The sequence below is a fragment of the Callospermophilus lateralis genome, chromosome 13 (assembly GCF_048772815.1).
Source record: "Callospermophilus lateralis isolate mCalLat2 chromosome 13, mCalLat2.hap1, whole genome shotgun sequence".
NCBI lineage: Eukaryota > Metazoa > Chordata > Mammalia > Rodentia > Sciuridae > Callospermophilus > Callospermophilus lateralis.
This window is the reverse complement of record NC_135317.1, coordinates 33623025-33641767: the sequence shown is the minus strand read 5'-3', so window position 1 is coordinate 33641767 and position 18743 is coordinate 33623025. Positions and strand designations below refer to the sequence as shown.

The window sequence follows — 18743 nt, the reverse complement described above, 5'->3', positions numbered from 1 at the left end:
TGTTCCTTCCTACATTCTATTTTCCCTTTTCTCCCCCATTTATTCTATCTTGTATTTCAAACTTACTTGAAGGATACTTTACATCATTCTGGGTAAATACCTGAATAAAACAGGTAAAGGAATGAAATGTAGATGAGAAAACTGAGTTCAGAGATTGTTGACACAACAGATTCCTAACAAGGTAGGATCTATGTCTCCTGATTTCAACTTAGTGTCCTTTAAGTAAATTGTATTAATAATAATCATTCTCAAACATCATGAACCTTTCAATAATATTTAAAATATTCTATTTTTAAGAAGGCAAAAAATAGATATGGGCTAAATGAGACTTTCTGAATTAAAAAAAAAATACCCAAAATAACGATTTTGTAGAAGTGGTACAAAAAGAAATCTTTAGCACTTTATAGCTCCTGCAGTGTGCCAACAGACTGGTCCCAATGTGTTCTGTGACACTGGTGGTATGTCTAATCTGTAATGTTAGGTCATAGTAAGTACCCCAGAGAAAACATTTCAAACTGTGATTTCTGTAGCATCAAAAGACTGTGAACTCAAAAGTTGTCATTGAGAAGTGGCTACCTGAATTGTGTGTCACATTTTATTAGAATAGTGTCATAGCTCTTTGTCAGAATAATATGTTCTCATGAGTCATGAGATATTGCTTTGCTTTGAATGTTGTGAGCCAACTGAAAGGAAGTGTAAAAAAAATGTGTGAGTATGCATCAAATTCAAGAGCGGGGAACTTGAACATGAAAAATGAACAGGTGAAGAGTTAAAAGCTGCAACCTGCAATTTAATTCATTCAGAAGCCAGTGCCTTGGTGTCTTCCCTCTTGTAGGTACTCTCTGAGCACTTAAATTCCCTTTATCATAGGCAATAGCCTGAGCCTGGCAGAACAAATTTCAAAGGCAATAGATGCTATAAAAGACATGTGAGATGTTAAATGAATTTAGAGACTTACTAATGCTTTTAAGAAAATAAATCAGAGGTGGTACCAAGTTTACAGAAACAGAATGTGGCTCAAAGATTGTTATAGACTTCAGTGCAAGTAAAATGCCACTGATCACATTTGCAAAGACTGGAAGAATAGCACTGCCAAGAAATAATGTGTAGTATTTGAGCATGAAGCATGACCCAAAGTAATACTTTCAAACAGACACAAATACAAATAAGTGCAGCCTTCAAAGTAGATATTCTGAGAAGCTGATACTTAATAACTGTGATGGTTTAAAGTCTTTGAGCATTGTCCTAATGCAGTAAGGGCTTGAAACACTTTATTTTGAATATTCTCTGTGAAAGACAATCTTTACCTCTAAGGAGAATTTGGACTCTGCAATGGATTGAATATTCCTATCCTCCCAAATTCATTATGTTGAAATCCAAATCACCATTGAGAGGTAATTAGGTTATGAAGGTGCAGTCCTTGTGATGGAATTAATGTCCTCATTGGAGGAGGTAGCAGAGAGCTTTTGCTTTCTGTTCTTCCTCCCATGTGAGGATACCATAAGAAGGCAGCCATCTACATGCCAGCAAGAGGGCCTCTCCAGAACCTGACCATGCAGGCACCCTCATTTCAAGTTGCCAGCCTCCAGAACTGAGAAGTAAATTTTTGCTGTTTAGTCCACCCAGTTTATGGGATTTTGTTATTTCAGACAAAGGAGACTAAGACAGACGGTGTGTGTGTGTGTGTGTGTGTGTGTGTGTGTGTGTGTGTGTGTGTTTCAAATACCAGTTCTAATCATCTAAGAATGATGCCTGTAATATTGCAGCAATGGTCATATTCATGCCATAAGACCACAATTTCTCAAGATGACTTGTTGTTATACAATAGACATTATCTTGATAACAGTGCAGCTGCCAACACATCCACCATATGCTCAGCTCCTACTGTGTGACAGATACTGTGCTAAGTACTTGGTATTCACTTCCCATTTACTTTTCAGGACTCTGTGGTTAGGTGTTAATACCCTTATTGTATAAATGAAGAAACTCAGTCTCAAAGTCCAGAAATCAGTCAGTAAGTGATACGGCTGAGATCTGAACCCAAGACGGTCTGGTAGTTTCATTCTGAAGGGCAATTACAAAGGGACAATATTTAGGAATGAAAAGGGGCAAGACACCTACAATTGGAGAAATTCCTCCACAGTAGAATGGGGTTATTTGGTGCATTTTTCTAGAACTCTGACAGGAAGGAAAAGTAGGAGCAGGATGAGACTTGGAGACGTAGGTGGATTAAAAACTCAGAAGTCAACATTTAACTTCTAGCACAGGCAAAATCTTCTGGAAAGTTTCCAAATCTTAAGCAGAATGATTTGAAGACCAGTGGTGATCACTGAAGCGATCATACAGAAGGGTATTTATAAAAAGCACTATATACATAATGACCTCTATAACATACGCAGTCTTAAACGTGAACTGTCAGGAATCTGGCCACATTCCCTTTATAACAATGGGTGACAGGAGATTTTTATGTCAAACGCATCTCATCATTTCCTAACTACATATTATTGAGACCTTTGGCCTTGATGACACTTGGGCATGGATGTTAACCTTCTCAGAGATTCAAATACAGATAAAGAAAAATTACCTGGTGGTATTTCTTCAGGATGTTGTGCATCTCGGCCACGTCTTCACTGGTAATGGTCTTGATGACATATCTTTTGTCGTAGGAAGTGTGAAAACGCGCCCCGCTGCGTGCCTGGGAGTCGTTAGGAAGGGGTGCACTTCTGGTCAAGGAATTCTTCCCGGTTAGGGGAAGGGGGAAGAGGGAAGAAAATTGGTTAGAGGTGGGGATTTCTGATGCCCAAGTAATTTGTTGTGATAGCAACATTTGTGCTTGGAAAAAAGTTGACAAGCAGGCTGACACTGCTGACACTATTTTATATTCATCGTAACTCAAACTGCAAGTCTTTCAAATGAAACGGAAACAGCTTGGGCAAGTACTCTGATTCCAATATTCTCAGAGCAGGCTGATATCTAGAATTAGGGTCACAGTTACTTTATTCACCTTGCTGTTCTTTTCAGAATTAGACATGACTCAAATTTTTCTTCTGGATAAGATTAGGTTCCAGTTATGAAAGAAAATTTCACAGCCACCAAGCATTCCCTTACATGACGAATGTGTACCAGCATTTTGCACAGGGCACTTCTCCCCATCTGATAAGATTCATCTGCAGTGGTATCATTATCACCATCCTTTGGTAAGTAAGGAAATGGGACAAGAGAGGTTTAGTAACAGGGCAAAGGTCACACAGCTAATAAGGGAAGAGCTAGAATTCCAGTTCTGGTATGGCTGGCTCAGAGATCAAGTTCTTAACTAGTAAACTATGCTGCCTAAAAAGGAGGAAGGAACCTCTTATTCTATAAGAGCTTCTCAGAAGATTCCAGATAGGTCCATCTTCTACCCACCCTTCTTCTAATGTTTCTGAGCACTACTGATCCCCTGGAGGGTGAACAGGGAAGGCCTCCTGGCATTATTTCATTACCGTGTCTCATTTGTGCTGTTGACACTAGCTAGGGACATCTACCTCTTCTCCTATAAGCAACTTTCCTTTGTGTCTCCTCTTCTGCAGAGTCTCCCCACCTTTCCCCATCTTTCTGACATTGGTCATTAGATTAGTGGAAGTAACAAACTCTGGCACCTGAGGAAGTCTGTCCTTTATTGCTGCTAACTGTGCTCTTGTGCTGGGCCTCATTGAACTACATGTGGGATTCAAAGGCAACTTCCTCTCTAAAAGTGGGCATTCAAAGGCCAGTGAACCCAATGTTGTCTAGTTCAGGGAACATGACACCCTTGTTTTGTCGTAAGAAGTGTCACACTTCCTATGACAAAAGGAAGGTAGCATCTATGACCCATAGATTTCAAGGAAAGTGTTCCTTGCTATCTTGTATATTGAAGACTCCTTATCCTTTCCTTCCTTTCTAGATGAAATCCAGCAGTGTCCAGCTATCTAAGGGAGAATCAAATTGCAGTGGCTCAGAAGCTCATGAAGGCCCTAGATTTGAAGGGGGCACTCTCAATTCTCATGAGATCATTCTCAATCCTTGGGATGTGTTCTGACACTGCCACAGTGGTCTGTTACATTCTATGACAGCCCACCTCAGATCCGAGTGCAGGCAGGTGCACCTGCCAAAGTGCAGAATGGAGAATGTCAATTAACTAAATCTGCTTTCCTTAGGTCATTAGAAAACTTAAGGTGAAAAAAAAAAAAATCAGTGTTAACTCCCAATGACTTTAACCAGCAGGACTTGAGAGTTTTAAATTATTCCCAAGACAACTGAAATTCATTGAGTGAAAATGACTATACTCACACGAACATTATTTTTGTTCTTAAAAATTTTCCCTTTGTATTTCCTACTTACAATAACAAGGAAGAAAATCAAAGTCAATATCCTCTTTTGGAGATTTAAGTGTGAGTTCCCCAAACCTCTCCAATTGTTGCTCTTTTTTAATTGTTTTACTTTCTCATCCCAAACACCAATTTGCAAAGGGGCATCTATTGCAAATAAAACAAGAACTTCAGGAATTGTAAGACTTAATTATCTGCAGGCATAAAATAAAAGCTGGAACAATCAACTTTCATGAAAGCCAGGTGGAACAGACCATAAACTTTGTAAAACTGACAATTCATGTAAAATAACTTTTTAGGGGGGTGGGGAATAGTAAGGGATAACTGTATTTAGCCAAGATGGAATTACAGCAGCACCTGTCTCATAGCTCACCTTTTTGAACATCTTAGATACTAAAGTAAAATGTTCTCTCATGGGCCAAGGGGGAGAATAAAATGGAAAGCAGTATCACTAGTCCTTTTCAATAAAGTTCAATGAGCAACTGAAACTGGGACCACACTAAAATGCAGATTCTGATCCGAGAGGTTGGGGTGGGGCATTTTAAGAAGTTGACAATGCTGATCGTGGTGGTCTGTGGACCACATGTGAGATACAAGAGTCTACTGAATTATGATAGTGTCTCATCTGGCACATAAGGAGCAGAATGTAGTGTATTCCAGGTGTTATAATGACACTTATCTGCATTAATGCCTTTCCCATTATATTCTCTCCAACTCTGGTTTGGTTAAAATGAGGAACTTTATAAATTCATGGCATTCACTGTATTCATTAAGTAAACATTTAATAAAGTTGACTCCTCCCAAATTCTTTGCCTTCAATTTCAAAGACAAAGTTATAATCAATTATTTCAGACTTTGCATTCGGATACTGGCTATGTCTTAATCCTTTTTTAAAAATTTATTTATTCTAAACAATAAGAGAGGTAAACAGGGAGCCTATATCATGGGAACAAATTTTTACTCCTCACACTTTAGATAGAGCCCTAATATCCAGAGTATACAAAGAACTCAAAAAATTAAACAATAAGAAAACAAATAACCCAATCAACAAATGGGCCGAAGACCTGAACAGACACTTCTCAGAGGAGGACATACAATCAATCAACAAGTACATGAAATAATGCTCACCATCTCTAGCAGTCAGAGAAATGCAAATCAAAACCACCCTAAGATATCATCTCACTCCAGTAAGATTGGCAGCCATTATGAAGTCAAACAACAACAAGTGCTGGCGAGGATGTGGGGGAAAAGGGTACTCTTGTACATTGCTGGTGGGACTGCAAATTGGTGCGGCCAATATGGAAAGCAATATGGAGATTGACCATTTGACCCAGCTATTGCCCTTCTCGGACTATTCCCTGAAGACCTTAAAAGAGCGTACTACAGGGATACTGCCACATCAATGTTCATAGCAGCACAATTCACAATAGCTAGACTGTGGAACTAATCCCGATGCCCCTCAATAGATGAATGGATTAAAAAATGTGGCATTTATACACAATGGAGTACTATGCAGCACTAAGAAATGACAAAATCATGGAATTTGCAGGGAAATGGATGGCATTAGAGCAGATTATGCTAAGTGAAGCTAGCCAACCCCTAAAAAACAAATGCCAAATGTCTTCTTTGATATAATGAGAGCAACTAAGAACAGAGCAGGGAGGAAGAACAGGAGGAAAAGATTAACATTAAACAGAGTCATGAGGTCGAGGGAAAGGGAGAGAAAAGGGAAATTGCATGGAAATGGAAGGAGACCCTCATTGTTATACAAAATTACATATAAGAGGTTGTGAGGGGAATGGGAAAAAAAATAAGGAGAGAAATGAATTACAGTAGATGGGGTAGAGAGAGAAGATGGGAGGGGAGGGGAGGGGGGATAGTAGAGCATAGGAAAGGTAGCAGAATACAACAGTTACTATTATGGCATTATGTAAAAATGTGGATGTGTAACCGATGTGATTCTGCAATCTTTGTAATGTTTTGAATAACCAATAAAAAAATAATTCATTATATATGACAGCAGAATACAATTTAATTCATAGTACACATATAGAGCACATTTTTTCATGTTTCTGGTTGTACACAAAGAAGAGTCATACCATTCGTGTTTTCATACATGTACTTAGGGAAATCATGTCCATCTCATTGCATCATCTTTCTTACCCCCATTCCCCCTCCCTCCTACTACCCTCTTTGCCCAAAGTTCGACTATTCCTCCCATGTTCCCCCTACATCCCCAATATGAATCAGCACCCTTATATCAGAGAAAACATTCAGCATTTGGTTTTTTGGGATTGGCTTACTTTAGTTAGCATCATATTTTCCATCTCCATCCATTTACCTGCAAATACTATGATTTTATTGTCTTTTAATGCTGAGTAATATTCCATTGTGTGTGTATATATATATATATACACACCACATTTTCTTTATCCACTCATCTACTGGAAGGGTACCTAGGTTGGTTCCACAATTTAGATATTGTGAATTGTGCTGCTATAAACATTGATATGGCTGCATCCCTGTAGTATGCTGTTTTAAGCCCTTTGGGTATAAACTGTACCTGATTCTGTGTCAACTTTTGTTCTTTTTAGTAATCCCTTCAGAAGTCTCAACCCACAATATGTACTTTCAGAATGTGGGAAAAAACAAAAACAAAAACATTTTAAGGCTCCTGGTTTTCAAGTAATCAATGCAATTTTGTCAAAATTTAGAATGTACCTTTCATTTCACTATTAACATAAAAATATATCAAATTTAGTAAAAACATCATCTAATAGACAAGTAGAATATCAGATGAGATAATGCAATTTTACATAAAATGCCTGATCCTTGGAATGACTCTAAAGCCTGGAAAAATCATCATTATTTCATATTTATTCGCAACATTACTATGAGGCAGGAGAAGCCAGGTGCAGTTTTCTACTTGATGATAAAAATTTGGTTTACAGTGGAATCAAGTACAATGTCTGAGATTCCTGCCTAAGGCTTCCTCTGAGGTAACAAAACAGGCAATTGGCAAAAATAAGACCAAACTTTTGCTATTACGAAACAGCATAACCATCGAATTTTTGTAGCCTTTGGAATAAGGTAAAGTTATGTTTTAAAGGCAGTGCAGTAATAATGGTCAGGAACATAGAACATGCTCTGCCATTCATTCTATCTGCCGTTTATCAGCACTTGCTTATGTCCTTTAGCCTCATTGATCCTCATAGACAATAATAAGCCCAGGAAGAGGCCCAGGAAGAGGGCAGGCTAAATTGGAACTCACATCAGATCTTTAATAACTCTCCTGGAAGGCATGGACCTTGAAGGTGACTCAGTACACGTTGCCCTGGGAGAATTCAGTGAGAAGACAGGACACCATCACCTTAGGCCATTCAGGCCAAGGTTACAGAGAAGACAACACTAGTTCTTAGAGCTGCATGAAAATAGTACTTCCCTGGGTCCAGATGCATTTAGGACAACTTTGGCAAGAAGGAGCACGTGGGCAAAGGGAGGAAGGAGGTCTCTGTGTTAAAAGTGGTCCCTGCGCTGCCTCCCAACAGCCTGGTACCTAGCAGAAACTGCATATGAAACTCCTCAGGGTGCTCTGTTCTGTCCCAAGGAAGAATGAGTCACAGCATTGTACAGGATGCTGGGACAAGGTGGGACAGCAAGAAGGGGAGGCTTGAGGAAAGCAGCCTGGAAGTGACCTTCCAGAACACCCAAAGAGTCTTGTCATGTGGAATTAAATATCCTAACCAAAGAGTATTAGAATTGGAAGCAATCTTAGAAATAATTCCAAACCACTTAACTTAGATAGTAAAACAGAGACCCAGAAAATATGAATGACTCGATCATTTTAGCTTTTTTTACTGTATCAACTGGGATGATACACGTGGAGGGTCCAGGTCCTACATTCTGCTGGGCAGCACGATGGGAGAGTTGATGCCAGTTTTTCCATGGTGACAAACACCTTCTAAACCAATATAGGGTGTGAGTCAGCTGGCAAAAAATCACACCTGTCCTTATGTTTTCAATTTTTCCAGGTAAAGTGTGCAGAAAATATCATTAACAACAGTTAATGTAGTCCAGAGTCCTTTACTTACATTTTTATGAACCTGTGTACCAAGCTATCATGATTCTAGGGCTGTTTATTGCTTGACTATAACTGAAGGGGACAGGAGTAGGAGCTGTCTTCTCTCTAGGCAAGAGCTGAGACAGATGTGTGTGGAACAAGGCTTTAGGACAGAAAAACTGCTGCTGAGCCCTGGGCTTGGAGTCAGAGGATTCATGCAGCGTGAAGACAGGGCTGAAGGGTGCCTAGTGCTCAGTACTTCTTAAAAGTCTTGTCGATTGTGGAGACAATGTCAGTCCTAAGAATTCTTCACATTTCTGACCATGTGGCACATTTCATCATGTCTATTTTAATTAGTTCACATGGTCTAAGAATTGGTGGAGGTTTTCATTCCCCTTTCACCACTGGCTTCTATCTTTAGAACAATATCCCATCCTCTGCCTTTCTTTGCTCAGAACTGCATGGGTTACGCTGGCAATTGAGTACAAGAACCTAAGTAATCTTTTACAGCAGGAATGCTGAATTCCAGGTTACTGTCTACAATACTAAGCTGGGAAACAAACACAAACAAAAAAGAACCAGGCAAAGCAGGTAAAATGAAATCAACAAGCTAGTTCAAGATCTACGTGAAGAAACAAGGTCAAGCAGAAGGCAACACGAAAAAAATTCTTCCTCATCTTAATCTCTGGATTTAAAAGACCAAGCCCCAGATTCAAATCTGATCCAATCAAGGCATAAACAGCACCATTTGGTTATCTTCAAGATAATTTCCCATTTTTAAAGTAAAATATTCAGAAGTCTTTACCCTCATTTGCCTGTGTTTATGAGACAACTGCCAGATGAAATCACCCTAAGAAATCTACCCAGAATCTGAAAGATCTACTCTCATTAAAAACTAAATTCCTTATCATGGACACAGCTTAGAGAAGTATGTTCTGTAACAGAGTGACATTACTTGAACTCAAAAAAAGGTATTCATGGCTGGAGCTGGAGCTCAGTGGTAGAGTGCTTGCTTGCCTCGCATGTGTGAGACACTGGGTTTGATCCTCAGCACCACATAAAAATAAATAAAAAAATAAAATAAAGATATATTAAAAAGAAAAGGTATCCAGAATCAGTATGGGGGGGGAGTCTCTTATTGAATATAAACTAATTTCAAACTCAAGCACTCTTCTTCATTAATAGCTTTAACTGAGATAGAGTTCACATAATATACCATTTACCTATTTACAGTACATGATTCAATCATTCTCAACACATTCACAAACTTATATAAATATTGCCACAATCATTTTTAGAACACTCATCTCTCCCAAAAGAAACCTCAAGTTCATTTGTAGTTACTCTCATTCTCTCCCCCATTCCCCCACCTAGAAGCCACTAGTTAATTTACTTTCTGCATCTGTGAGGCCCTGGGTTCAATCCCCTGTCTGGATATTTCATACCAAAGTAGTCCTCAGTACACAGGTGTATGTGATTGGCCCAGACATTCCTCTTGCAAGGCCTCTAAACACTCATCCCCCACCAGGTGACCTACTTGCAGCTACAGTCCCCCACTGTCTCTGGGTAAGCAAGGTGACCCTGTGGGTGCTCTTACTTCAATCCCTAGATGTGACTGTAGTAGACAGTAAATGCCACTTTGAAGGACTCTCTGAGGCTTGCTGGGGAGCAGGTGGGGGAGATGAGGACAAAGTGAATGATTGGACATAAGTTCAAGTTCTAGGGCAGAATCACTAGGTGCAGGACAGGTGAGAATATGACCGCTCAATCCATCTTGGCCTGACTATCCTGCAACCTGGCATGTAAACATCTGGCCTTTTGACATCCTACTTCAAACCTCAACAGCTGTGTTTGAAGCTCTGATGCCATGCCAGCCCTCAATAAAGGAAGATAATGAGATATGAAGCTCCTTCTTTGATGGCCTTCTTACATTTATAATTGGAAATTTATTGTCCCTAAGAAAAGGATAAATGGTGCTGTCCATTCCCCCTCCTCTAACAATGTTTATTTCCGCAGTGGGAGGTCCAGGATTAGTGGAGTCTCCAGAAGGGTGGAGGAAATATAAAGGTCAATTTAATTAGCTCATTCCTAAGGCCAATCTTTTATACCCCTCATAAAAATGCCCCGATTTAGCAACTGTTACGTTCTCCTGTACTTTTTTTTAGTACCAAGCATTCTGCACATTTAATTTTCTTGAACTAATCATAGTCTTGCATATACAGATTTTCTCCCCGTTTTGACAGTTTGTACATTTGACTAAAAATCACATGTGAAAAGTTCTGTTATTCAAAGGAAAGGCCACAGAATCAATTCTGTCATGCTCAAGTGTGTAAAGCCACCATTGGAGCAAGAGCATATGTCAACATTGTATACAAGAACCTAAGTGACAGTCATGTACTCACTTGACTTAATAATAGATTCAGAGATCTGACAGCTTAGCTGGGAGGGACTCAGCATTATGTTTTTCTCCCTCATTTTGCAGATGAGGAAACCTAGACCCCTGAGGGCTAGGTCAATGGTTTAAGGTCACTGAAGACCTGAGACTCCACTGGGCCTCTAACTCCTAGGAAATGTTCTTCTCCCCAACCATGTTACCTGTTTCATGGACTGGAAACCTGGAAACCAATCACTGTCCTGCTGACAACTCAGGATTATGATTACATGCTTCAAATCACACAGCCTAGGAGATGGGAGTGACTGCCCAGAGAAGCCTGCTTTCTGGTTTTACATTTGACATCTCTGAATGAGCACAGATGGTCTTCTGACCTTGTCAGAGAGTTAAAGACCAACATGCTAACTTGAACATCGTCATCAAGGATTTATTCAATGCACACTGTGTTCAAAGCCCTGTGTTTAGCTCTTAGGGGAATTTCAAAGAAAGCCTGAGCTGTGATCCCAGGTGTAGAATGGCTTTCATTATAGAGGGGAGCAAGACACAGAGCAATCTAGTGCTTATCAATAATGAAACAACTTATCAGAAAAGAAAAAAAAAAACATAAAAATGAAAGGTAATGATCAACAGAGAGAAAGCAGCCGAGTTGCAGGAACTTCATGGAGTACCATGAGATCACCTTTTAAAATTTCAGAGCTACTTAACTATGGAGATTAAAACACAGGTCCCCAAGAGAGACAGGTCCCCAAGGCTCATGAAAAACAAACATGCATTTAACTTGATAGGAGCACCTAGTGAGAAGGATGGCTGACTGTCAGGTCTTGGGTCCATAGCATGAGGTGCAATCCCAAGCAGGTTCAGGGCAGAAAATACAGGCAGACAGGAAGTGTAGGCTTATAGGTGGGGGCAGTCTGTGGTGGGGCTAGTAATTTGTTAGGCTTGCAAAGAGGAGGAGAAAAAGCACCAGAAAAGTCTAATGACACTGATAGGCAGTGAGGGTAATCCTGTGGGTTTCAGTCCAGGAGCATCTTTGCTCAGGGCAGAGCTGCCTTCCAGGGCTCACTGGGAGGCACAGAGTAGCTAATCCAAGAGGACAAATGTGAACAATGAGCAAACCCAGTGACAAAGGAATAAAAGAGCATAGACAGTTCAAGGAGCAAGCACATACGGGGTAGTGAGCATGCTGGTATGATTTTAAAGAGACAGGACCACAGGGGACTTCGGTGACCATGTCAGTGCCCATCCTTCCCATGGCAGGGCTTCTGTTCCTCACCCTGTACTGACCACCAGCCTCATGGGGGCATCTCACAGTCATTTCCAGAGCCAAGGTGTCAAAAACTCAACTTCCTCCTCCTCTCTATCCTACCCTCGATCTTCCTTCCCTCTGTGATCTGGATTAATGCTCCCTCAGCTGCTCTCCAGTCCCCCAACTCAATGGCTCCTGTCCTAGGCCCCTGAGAGCCATCAGATCTCCTCCGCCAACCTGGCAGTTTACATGTCTTAGTTCTTGTGAAGCCGCTCTCTGCTTTAGGGTGTCAGTGACAAGTGCCCTGGCCCTATCAGGTGTGCCTCCTCCTACTCAGTGCAATACGCCACCGTCTCCTAACCTCTGTATCTCTACACATAACCAGTCAATCATCTCTAGAAAGTACAGACCTCATGTCATGGCTCCTCCCCTGTGCAAAATCCCCAGGGCTGTTAGCTGGCTGCAAAACAGGGTTGAGGTCTTTAGCCCTGTTCCCATGTATGTCTGGCTTTCCCCCAGCTTTGTCTTCAATTCCACCGCCATCCAACTGCTTCACACGTATGAGCTCTGTTACCCCTATTATGGCCCCTTGGCCCCTTTTCCCTTTCTTCCATAAATCTCTCTTGAGGGTCTGTCTCTGTACTAACCACTGGGAAGGCACCCAGGAAATAACAGCCACCATCCCTGTCTTCAGGCAGTTTAAAGTCAATTTGAAAAATCTACATTTGAAGAACATTTTTTATTTGATAGACTTAATATTCCAGATATAGCAGCAGATTTCCCCCCTCCAAAGGTTAGAATTCACTGAAAAAAATTAATGCTTTAGAATTTGAAACTTGAAACAAGGACCTCAAAAGTTTAAACTGTTAACTTTTAAAATTAATCATTTTAAAATTAGAATTCTTGGTTACAAAAACAAAGAAAAGGCATCAAATGCGAATAATGAGGGATTCTAATTCAGGAGGCGCAGTAGGGGAAATGTAAACCTGATATTATCCAACACAATGAACAAGAGGGCTCAGTTTCAATTATGTGGTGTATTTAGGTTTAATAGCTGGCTCCGACCTGCAGAACTTTTTGTTTTATGGTGGGCAACCCTCTCTGCATCTCAGAAATGAACTGAAGCCTCCATCTGATTACCCAAGAGGAAATGTTACAAGGGGCTCTGAAATCCTGCATGGCTAAAAAGAGGGGCATAGATTTTCTTGAAGAACATTAAAAATTTTAATGCCTGGTTTTCTGCAAATCTCTTTAGCAGCTAATATAGAATCCATCAAAGTGACTGTTTCACTCTTCTGTATTCCCTGGAACGTCTAGCACAGAGCCTGGCATGCACCAGGTACAAATAAACACACACTGAGCTGATAATTGCGCGTGAAATTATGACTGAAGAGACCAGGTCTTAAGGTGGCAGTGGCATGGCAGAAATAAAACTGCAGCAATGGTAACAGTGGAGGCGGCCAGGGCAGCATTTATCCTGAAAAAAGGGCCATGTGGAGTCACAGTGGCCAAAAAACAAGATGAACATAATTCAACTCTGATCATATTACAAACCAATCTTGTTACTTTAAAAAAGTACTAATTGTTTTGGAGAAAGTTCTGAATCTAGAAGCACTAGGTACACACATGCAGAGGTTTACACATCTACGTTAGATGGTACTGTTATTAATGACAAGTATTCTAGAATTATTGTTTGAATTTGTCTTCAATAGCAAGGAAAAGAAATTTTTGTTTTAAAAGATAATCAAGAAATCAAAACAGGAAAGACACAAATGTTTACTGAGCTAGCAGGAAAGTTTTTCAGTTCCTTTCAAGAAGTTTAAGATGACAGATAGAGGTCAATTAGGTAGGCAGATTACTATGGTCTACTTTTATTAGAGTGACTTCCATTAATCTATACTGACATTTTTCAGGTGCAACAAAAAGGCATTCACACAAACAAGTCCAGCCCATTTATCCTTTTGATTTAAAGGAAAAGTCTGAATACAAATTGAATCAGATGATAAAGCTCCTTAATGCTACATTGATTTTAAGTTGCTCGTCCAAAATGCAAGTGCTTCAGAAAATGAACACAGAGTTGTGCATCCAGAACTCAGGAGCAGTACAAGTGGCTAGTGGGAGGCTCTGCTCAGCTCTAGGAGGGAAAAAGGAAATTGCTTTTATTCAGTGCTCACACCTGCTGCTTGGAACTGGCCCTGATGAATGGACCGTGGGCCCCTCTGGTCCACACCTGCCTTCAGCCTTTGCCCCTGCAGTGCACAGGGCCTATAAGGTGTGATTCCACGGCCAACATCGTCAGACCTGCCTTCTTTTTTTTTTTTTTTTTCCAAACCAGTAGCCAACAAACCGGATTAATCTCCACATTTACAATCTTGTCTACAGTTGAAGCTCAGGGACTGCTGTCTTGGGAAGTACAGACACTGGGAAAGGGAGGCAGGATGGGGGAGAGAAGAAAAGTGTATGGGAGGTTTACTAAAGCTACTCTGAACACCCACTTTTCCTCCCTTCCTCCCACCCCCCCCCCCAAATAGAAACACAGTTGCCAAAGAAAAAGCCACAATTTAAATACCAAAAGCAGTGAGCAGAGCTGAGGCAGGGAGGGGTGCTGGGATGGTCAATCACACTCACACCCACTCTCCTCAGTACTGATCTCTCAAGCTAAGAGTTTAACAGACTTGCCAATGAGTTACTTGTGAATCATCCTCCACTTGCCTCATTTCCCTTCAAAGTTTGTACTCAGCAATTTGCACTTACTTAAATACCAACTTTACCATTTTGTTTTCAGGGGGAAATAGTAGCATCTTAGTATTTCAGCAACCAAATTGGTCATTTTCAGAGTTTCAAAACTACTTTTTAATCTGCTTCAGGGCAGAATTCAGAATGCAGTTTAATCAGTTTAGGCCTCTTTGAAGGGCTTGGGCCCTTAAAACTCAGTTTCTGTTAAATGCCAATGCAGCCGTTTCATTTTTTTAAAAAAAAGATGGGGACAGAGGAGGGACACGCTCGTGTTTGGCCCCAGAGTCAGGCAGAGGAGAGTTCCTAAAGATGTCAATGTAATCTGCCATTAATTCCTTTTAAAATGGCTAGTTCATTTTCATACGGCCCATTTAAATGTAGTAACAGTTCTTAAATCATATGGAATTATCCCTTCTTATGTCATAAGAACCCCTTTTACTATTCCAACAATTATTCTTTAAAAATTACTTGTTTTTTCATCAGTAAATGTCAAGCGTGTAAGTGCCATCTAAGTCTTACTGACAAAGCTCCCATGAGTGTCGGCTTCAGTGCAGTTTTAAGAGCAGAGCACCCACATCCTGCCTGCCCCCCTCACTTCCCCTCAGCCCAGAGCCTGGGCCTCTGTGGAGACCACAACCCCGACCCACAATAAGGGGATGTCTGGGGATGTCACCGGCAACCTGGCCAGCACAGCTTTCTCAAAGTATGGCCACATCTCATTTTGAGTAAGCATGGGAGAAATTCTTGAAGGCTTTCAACAAGAGCCTGGGTGGGAAGTGGGAGAATAGATCTTTAGGAAAGAGTACTAAGTGTGACTTGCCTAAGGGATCCTATTTTTTAATAGAAAATTCAGGGAAAGCCATACTAATATTCAACTTGTAAAGCCACTGAGAGTATCAATATGACACTTAATGCAGGATAAATTAAGATTTTTTAAATTAGGGCAAATAATAGAAAGTGGGTTTTTTTTTGTTGTTGTTGCAGGGGGTGTACCGGGGATTGAACTCAGGGGCATTCAACCACTGAGCCATATCCCAAGCCCTATTTTGTTTTTTTAAATTTAGAGACAGGGTCACATTGAGTTGCTTAGCGCCTCACTTTTGCTGAGGCTGGCTTTGAACTTGAGATCCTCCTGTCTCAGCCTCGCGAGCTGCTGGGATTACAAGCGTGTACTACTGTGCACCACATGAAAGTGTTTATTGTATCTGAAAAGAATTAAAATAAGTCAGTACTTAGAATTCTGCTCATAAGGAAATCCTTATGGATCTGGTTGGCTATATTAAAGTTAACCAACGTCAGGTCCTTTCTTAGGAAAATGATGATGCAATAAGAAATATTTAAAAAGTTAAGTTGGATTTCAAAGTTAAAATCAAGACCAGGCAAAGACAGGGAGTCAAGCAACAGTGCCCATTTATATGTGGGAGGAGCCGAGAGCAAGAGGAAGATGCTCCACAGCACTGTGCCAAGAACTGGTGGGTTCCTGGTGGTGACAACAGTGCCATGGGCACTCTACAATTTATCATTGTAGTGCACAATGTGTGGCCTTTGATGAAAACACTGTGGCAAGCGTCAGAGTTTGCCAACTCGACAAGCAGCAAATCAGCTAGAAAACAATTTCTGAAATTCCTGTGAATTCAGCGCACGCACACACACACACACACACACACACACACACACACTGGCAAGGCTGTGGACACACCTGACCGCAGAAATCAGGAGGCAGCTCCTCTGGTAGAAACTTCCACCTGGAAATGAGAGCATTCACCAAATGCTCACGGCTTGTCTCCTTCCAAAGAAGAGTCATTTCTTATAAGAAATTGCATACGGGGCCCTAACTTTGAGAACTCTTTACTTCAGAAAGAACATTGAAAACTGCTTATATGAAATGCAGATTGGTACTACATACACACTTATAATAATAAAAATGTACAAATCCCGTTTTACAGAGCAAAAGGTATAATGGAACCCACTTTCCAGCCAAGAACTGTTACAAAAGCAACTCACCTGGAAATCCTGGTCATCGATTCCAAACCTCTCTCGCAAGTTACGGAAAACCATCGGGCAGTATTCCTTGAACTTGAAGTGGCTCGGCATGTTTTCTCTGAAATGATCACATTGTGGCATAAAGCTCAGTCAGAAGAAGAGTTAGCCACATTGAATCTGCTCCCATTTAGCTCTTTGTGTACCAAGGAAGTGTCTGGAGTTCACTGTCCTGGATGATTTCACAGAACCAGGTACAACCCAGTAAGATCTAGGGGACAGGGCTGGACTGTGACTCAGTGGTAGAGCACTTGCCTAGCATGTGTGAGGCACTGGGTTTGATCCTCAGCACTGAATATAAATAAATAAAATAAAGGTCCATCAACAACTAAAATAAAAAATTAAAAAAGATCTGGGAGACAGAAGGGGACAGAGTAATAATATTACCTTCTGTCTCAAATATATTTGGACTGTGTGACCCCTTAACTCTGGCCACATGTAATAGCCATTCCCCATAGAAGAGGTGGAGGTGGAGAGGCCAGTGGAGGGAAACAGTGAAGAACAAGAAGCAGGAGTGTGAGAAAGGGGCAGCCCAGCAAGCCCCACAGTGGTCTCCATGTTGTTCTGTTATTGAGGCCCCAAATAACCTGTTGTATATAGATACCACATTCTACATTTCCATGGAGAAATTTCCTAGAAAAGCTAACCTCTACACAACATTACGGGAAGTATAAACACGTCAGTTTCATATGAGAACAATGACACCATTAAGAAATTTCATGAAGGTCTGGGATGTGGTTTAGTATGGAGTGCTTGTCTAGTATGTGTAAGGCCCTGCGTTTCATCCCCTAGCATCACAGAAAATAGAAAGGAAAAGAAAATGAAAAAGAAATTTCATAATTGATTCACACGTGGGAGGGATTTCTTAAGAGTTTTACTCCTTCGTGTAGAATTGCTTCCCCCTTTGTGTTCCCTTGGATCCAAATACATAAATTACATACACACATACTCCCCCCACCCTTTTTTTTGGTTCCGTGGATTGAACCCAGAGGCACTTATTCACTGAACCACATCCTAGCCCTTTTTTACATTTTATTTCGAGACAGGGTCTTGCTGAGTTGCTTAGGGCCTCTCTAAACTGCTGACTGGCTTTGAACTCTTGATCTTCCTGCCTCAGCCTCCCAAATGGCTGGGATTACAGGTGTGTGCCACCATGCCTGGTGATACACCCTTATTACTGTACTTTGCACACTACGTTACAGTGATTTGTTCATGTGTCAGTGTTCAACTACTGGTCTGATGGTGATCCCTTGTGGGCAGGGCAATGTCTTATATATCACTGCATTTCTCACTCTCAATGGATTACCTAAGATCTAATAGGTGCTCCATGATGATGCCTAAAATAACATTCCATGAAGAAGAATATTCTTAATATCCAATATGGCACCCAATTATGTGATATAGGAATATACCTTAATTCGTTATTGTTCTATGATGTAGTCATTTCTGTTCATAAAGTTATCATTTTCAAAGTGTTGTGCAAGAGAGCAGAGGTTCATCACTGCTCAAAAATTCAAGCAATTTACAGCTTCAAAATTTTAAATTGTAATGAGAATATCACTTTTAACGTATAAGATATTCATAGAGAACAATATGCCATATGGCAAAAGGATATTATCCCAGAGGGCCTGCTGTTGCTTCTCTGAAAATGACAGATGGTTATGTTTATCACAGGATTAACTTCATCAGCAAAACTTTACTCCTACCCATTGAAAAAATTATGTGATTACAGAAATTCACAAAAATCATACTCTTACAGCAGCTCCAGCAGGCCTATGAGAGGTCGCACTTGTACTTACTTGTTAAAAAGGTGATTGTCCACCTTTATCTTTGAATAGGCTTTGAAGTCATCTGGCATCAACATGACAGGGATTTGAACATGGCTCAGTTCATTGATCTAGAAAAACAGAAAATAAATAGCAG

The 18743-nt window shown here is 40.6% G+C and overlaps 1 protein-coding gene across 1 annotated transcript in view; it reads right to left on the bottom strand.

The window, feature by feature from the left end:
* Pip4k2a (phosphatidylinositol-5-phosphate 4-kinase type 2 alpha) overlaps positions 1–18743 on the bottom strand; it is a 156816-nt gene that overhangs the window by 40537 nt on the left and 97536 nt on the right. The window contains exons 2-4 of the mRNA XM_076872955.1: positions 18620–18717; positions 16785–16881; positions 2585–2737 (exon numbers count right to left, since the gene is read on the bottom strand). Of these exons, the coding sequence (XP_076729070.1) occupies positions 2585–2737; positions 16785–16881; positions 18620–18717 (348 nt within the window). The remainder of the gene's footprint in view (positions 1–2584; positions 2738–16784; positions 16882–18619; positions 18718–18743) is intronic.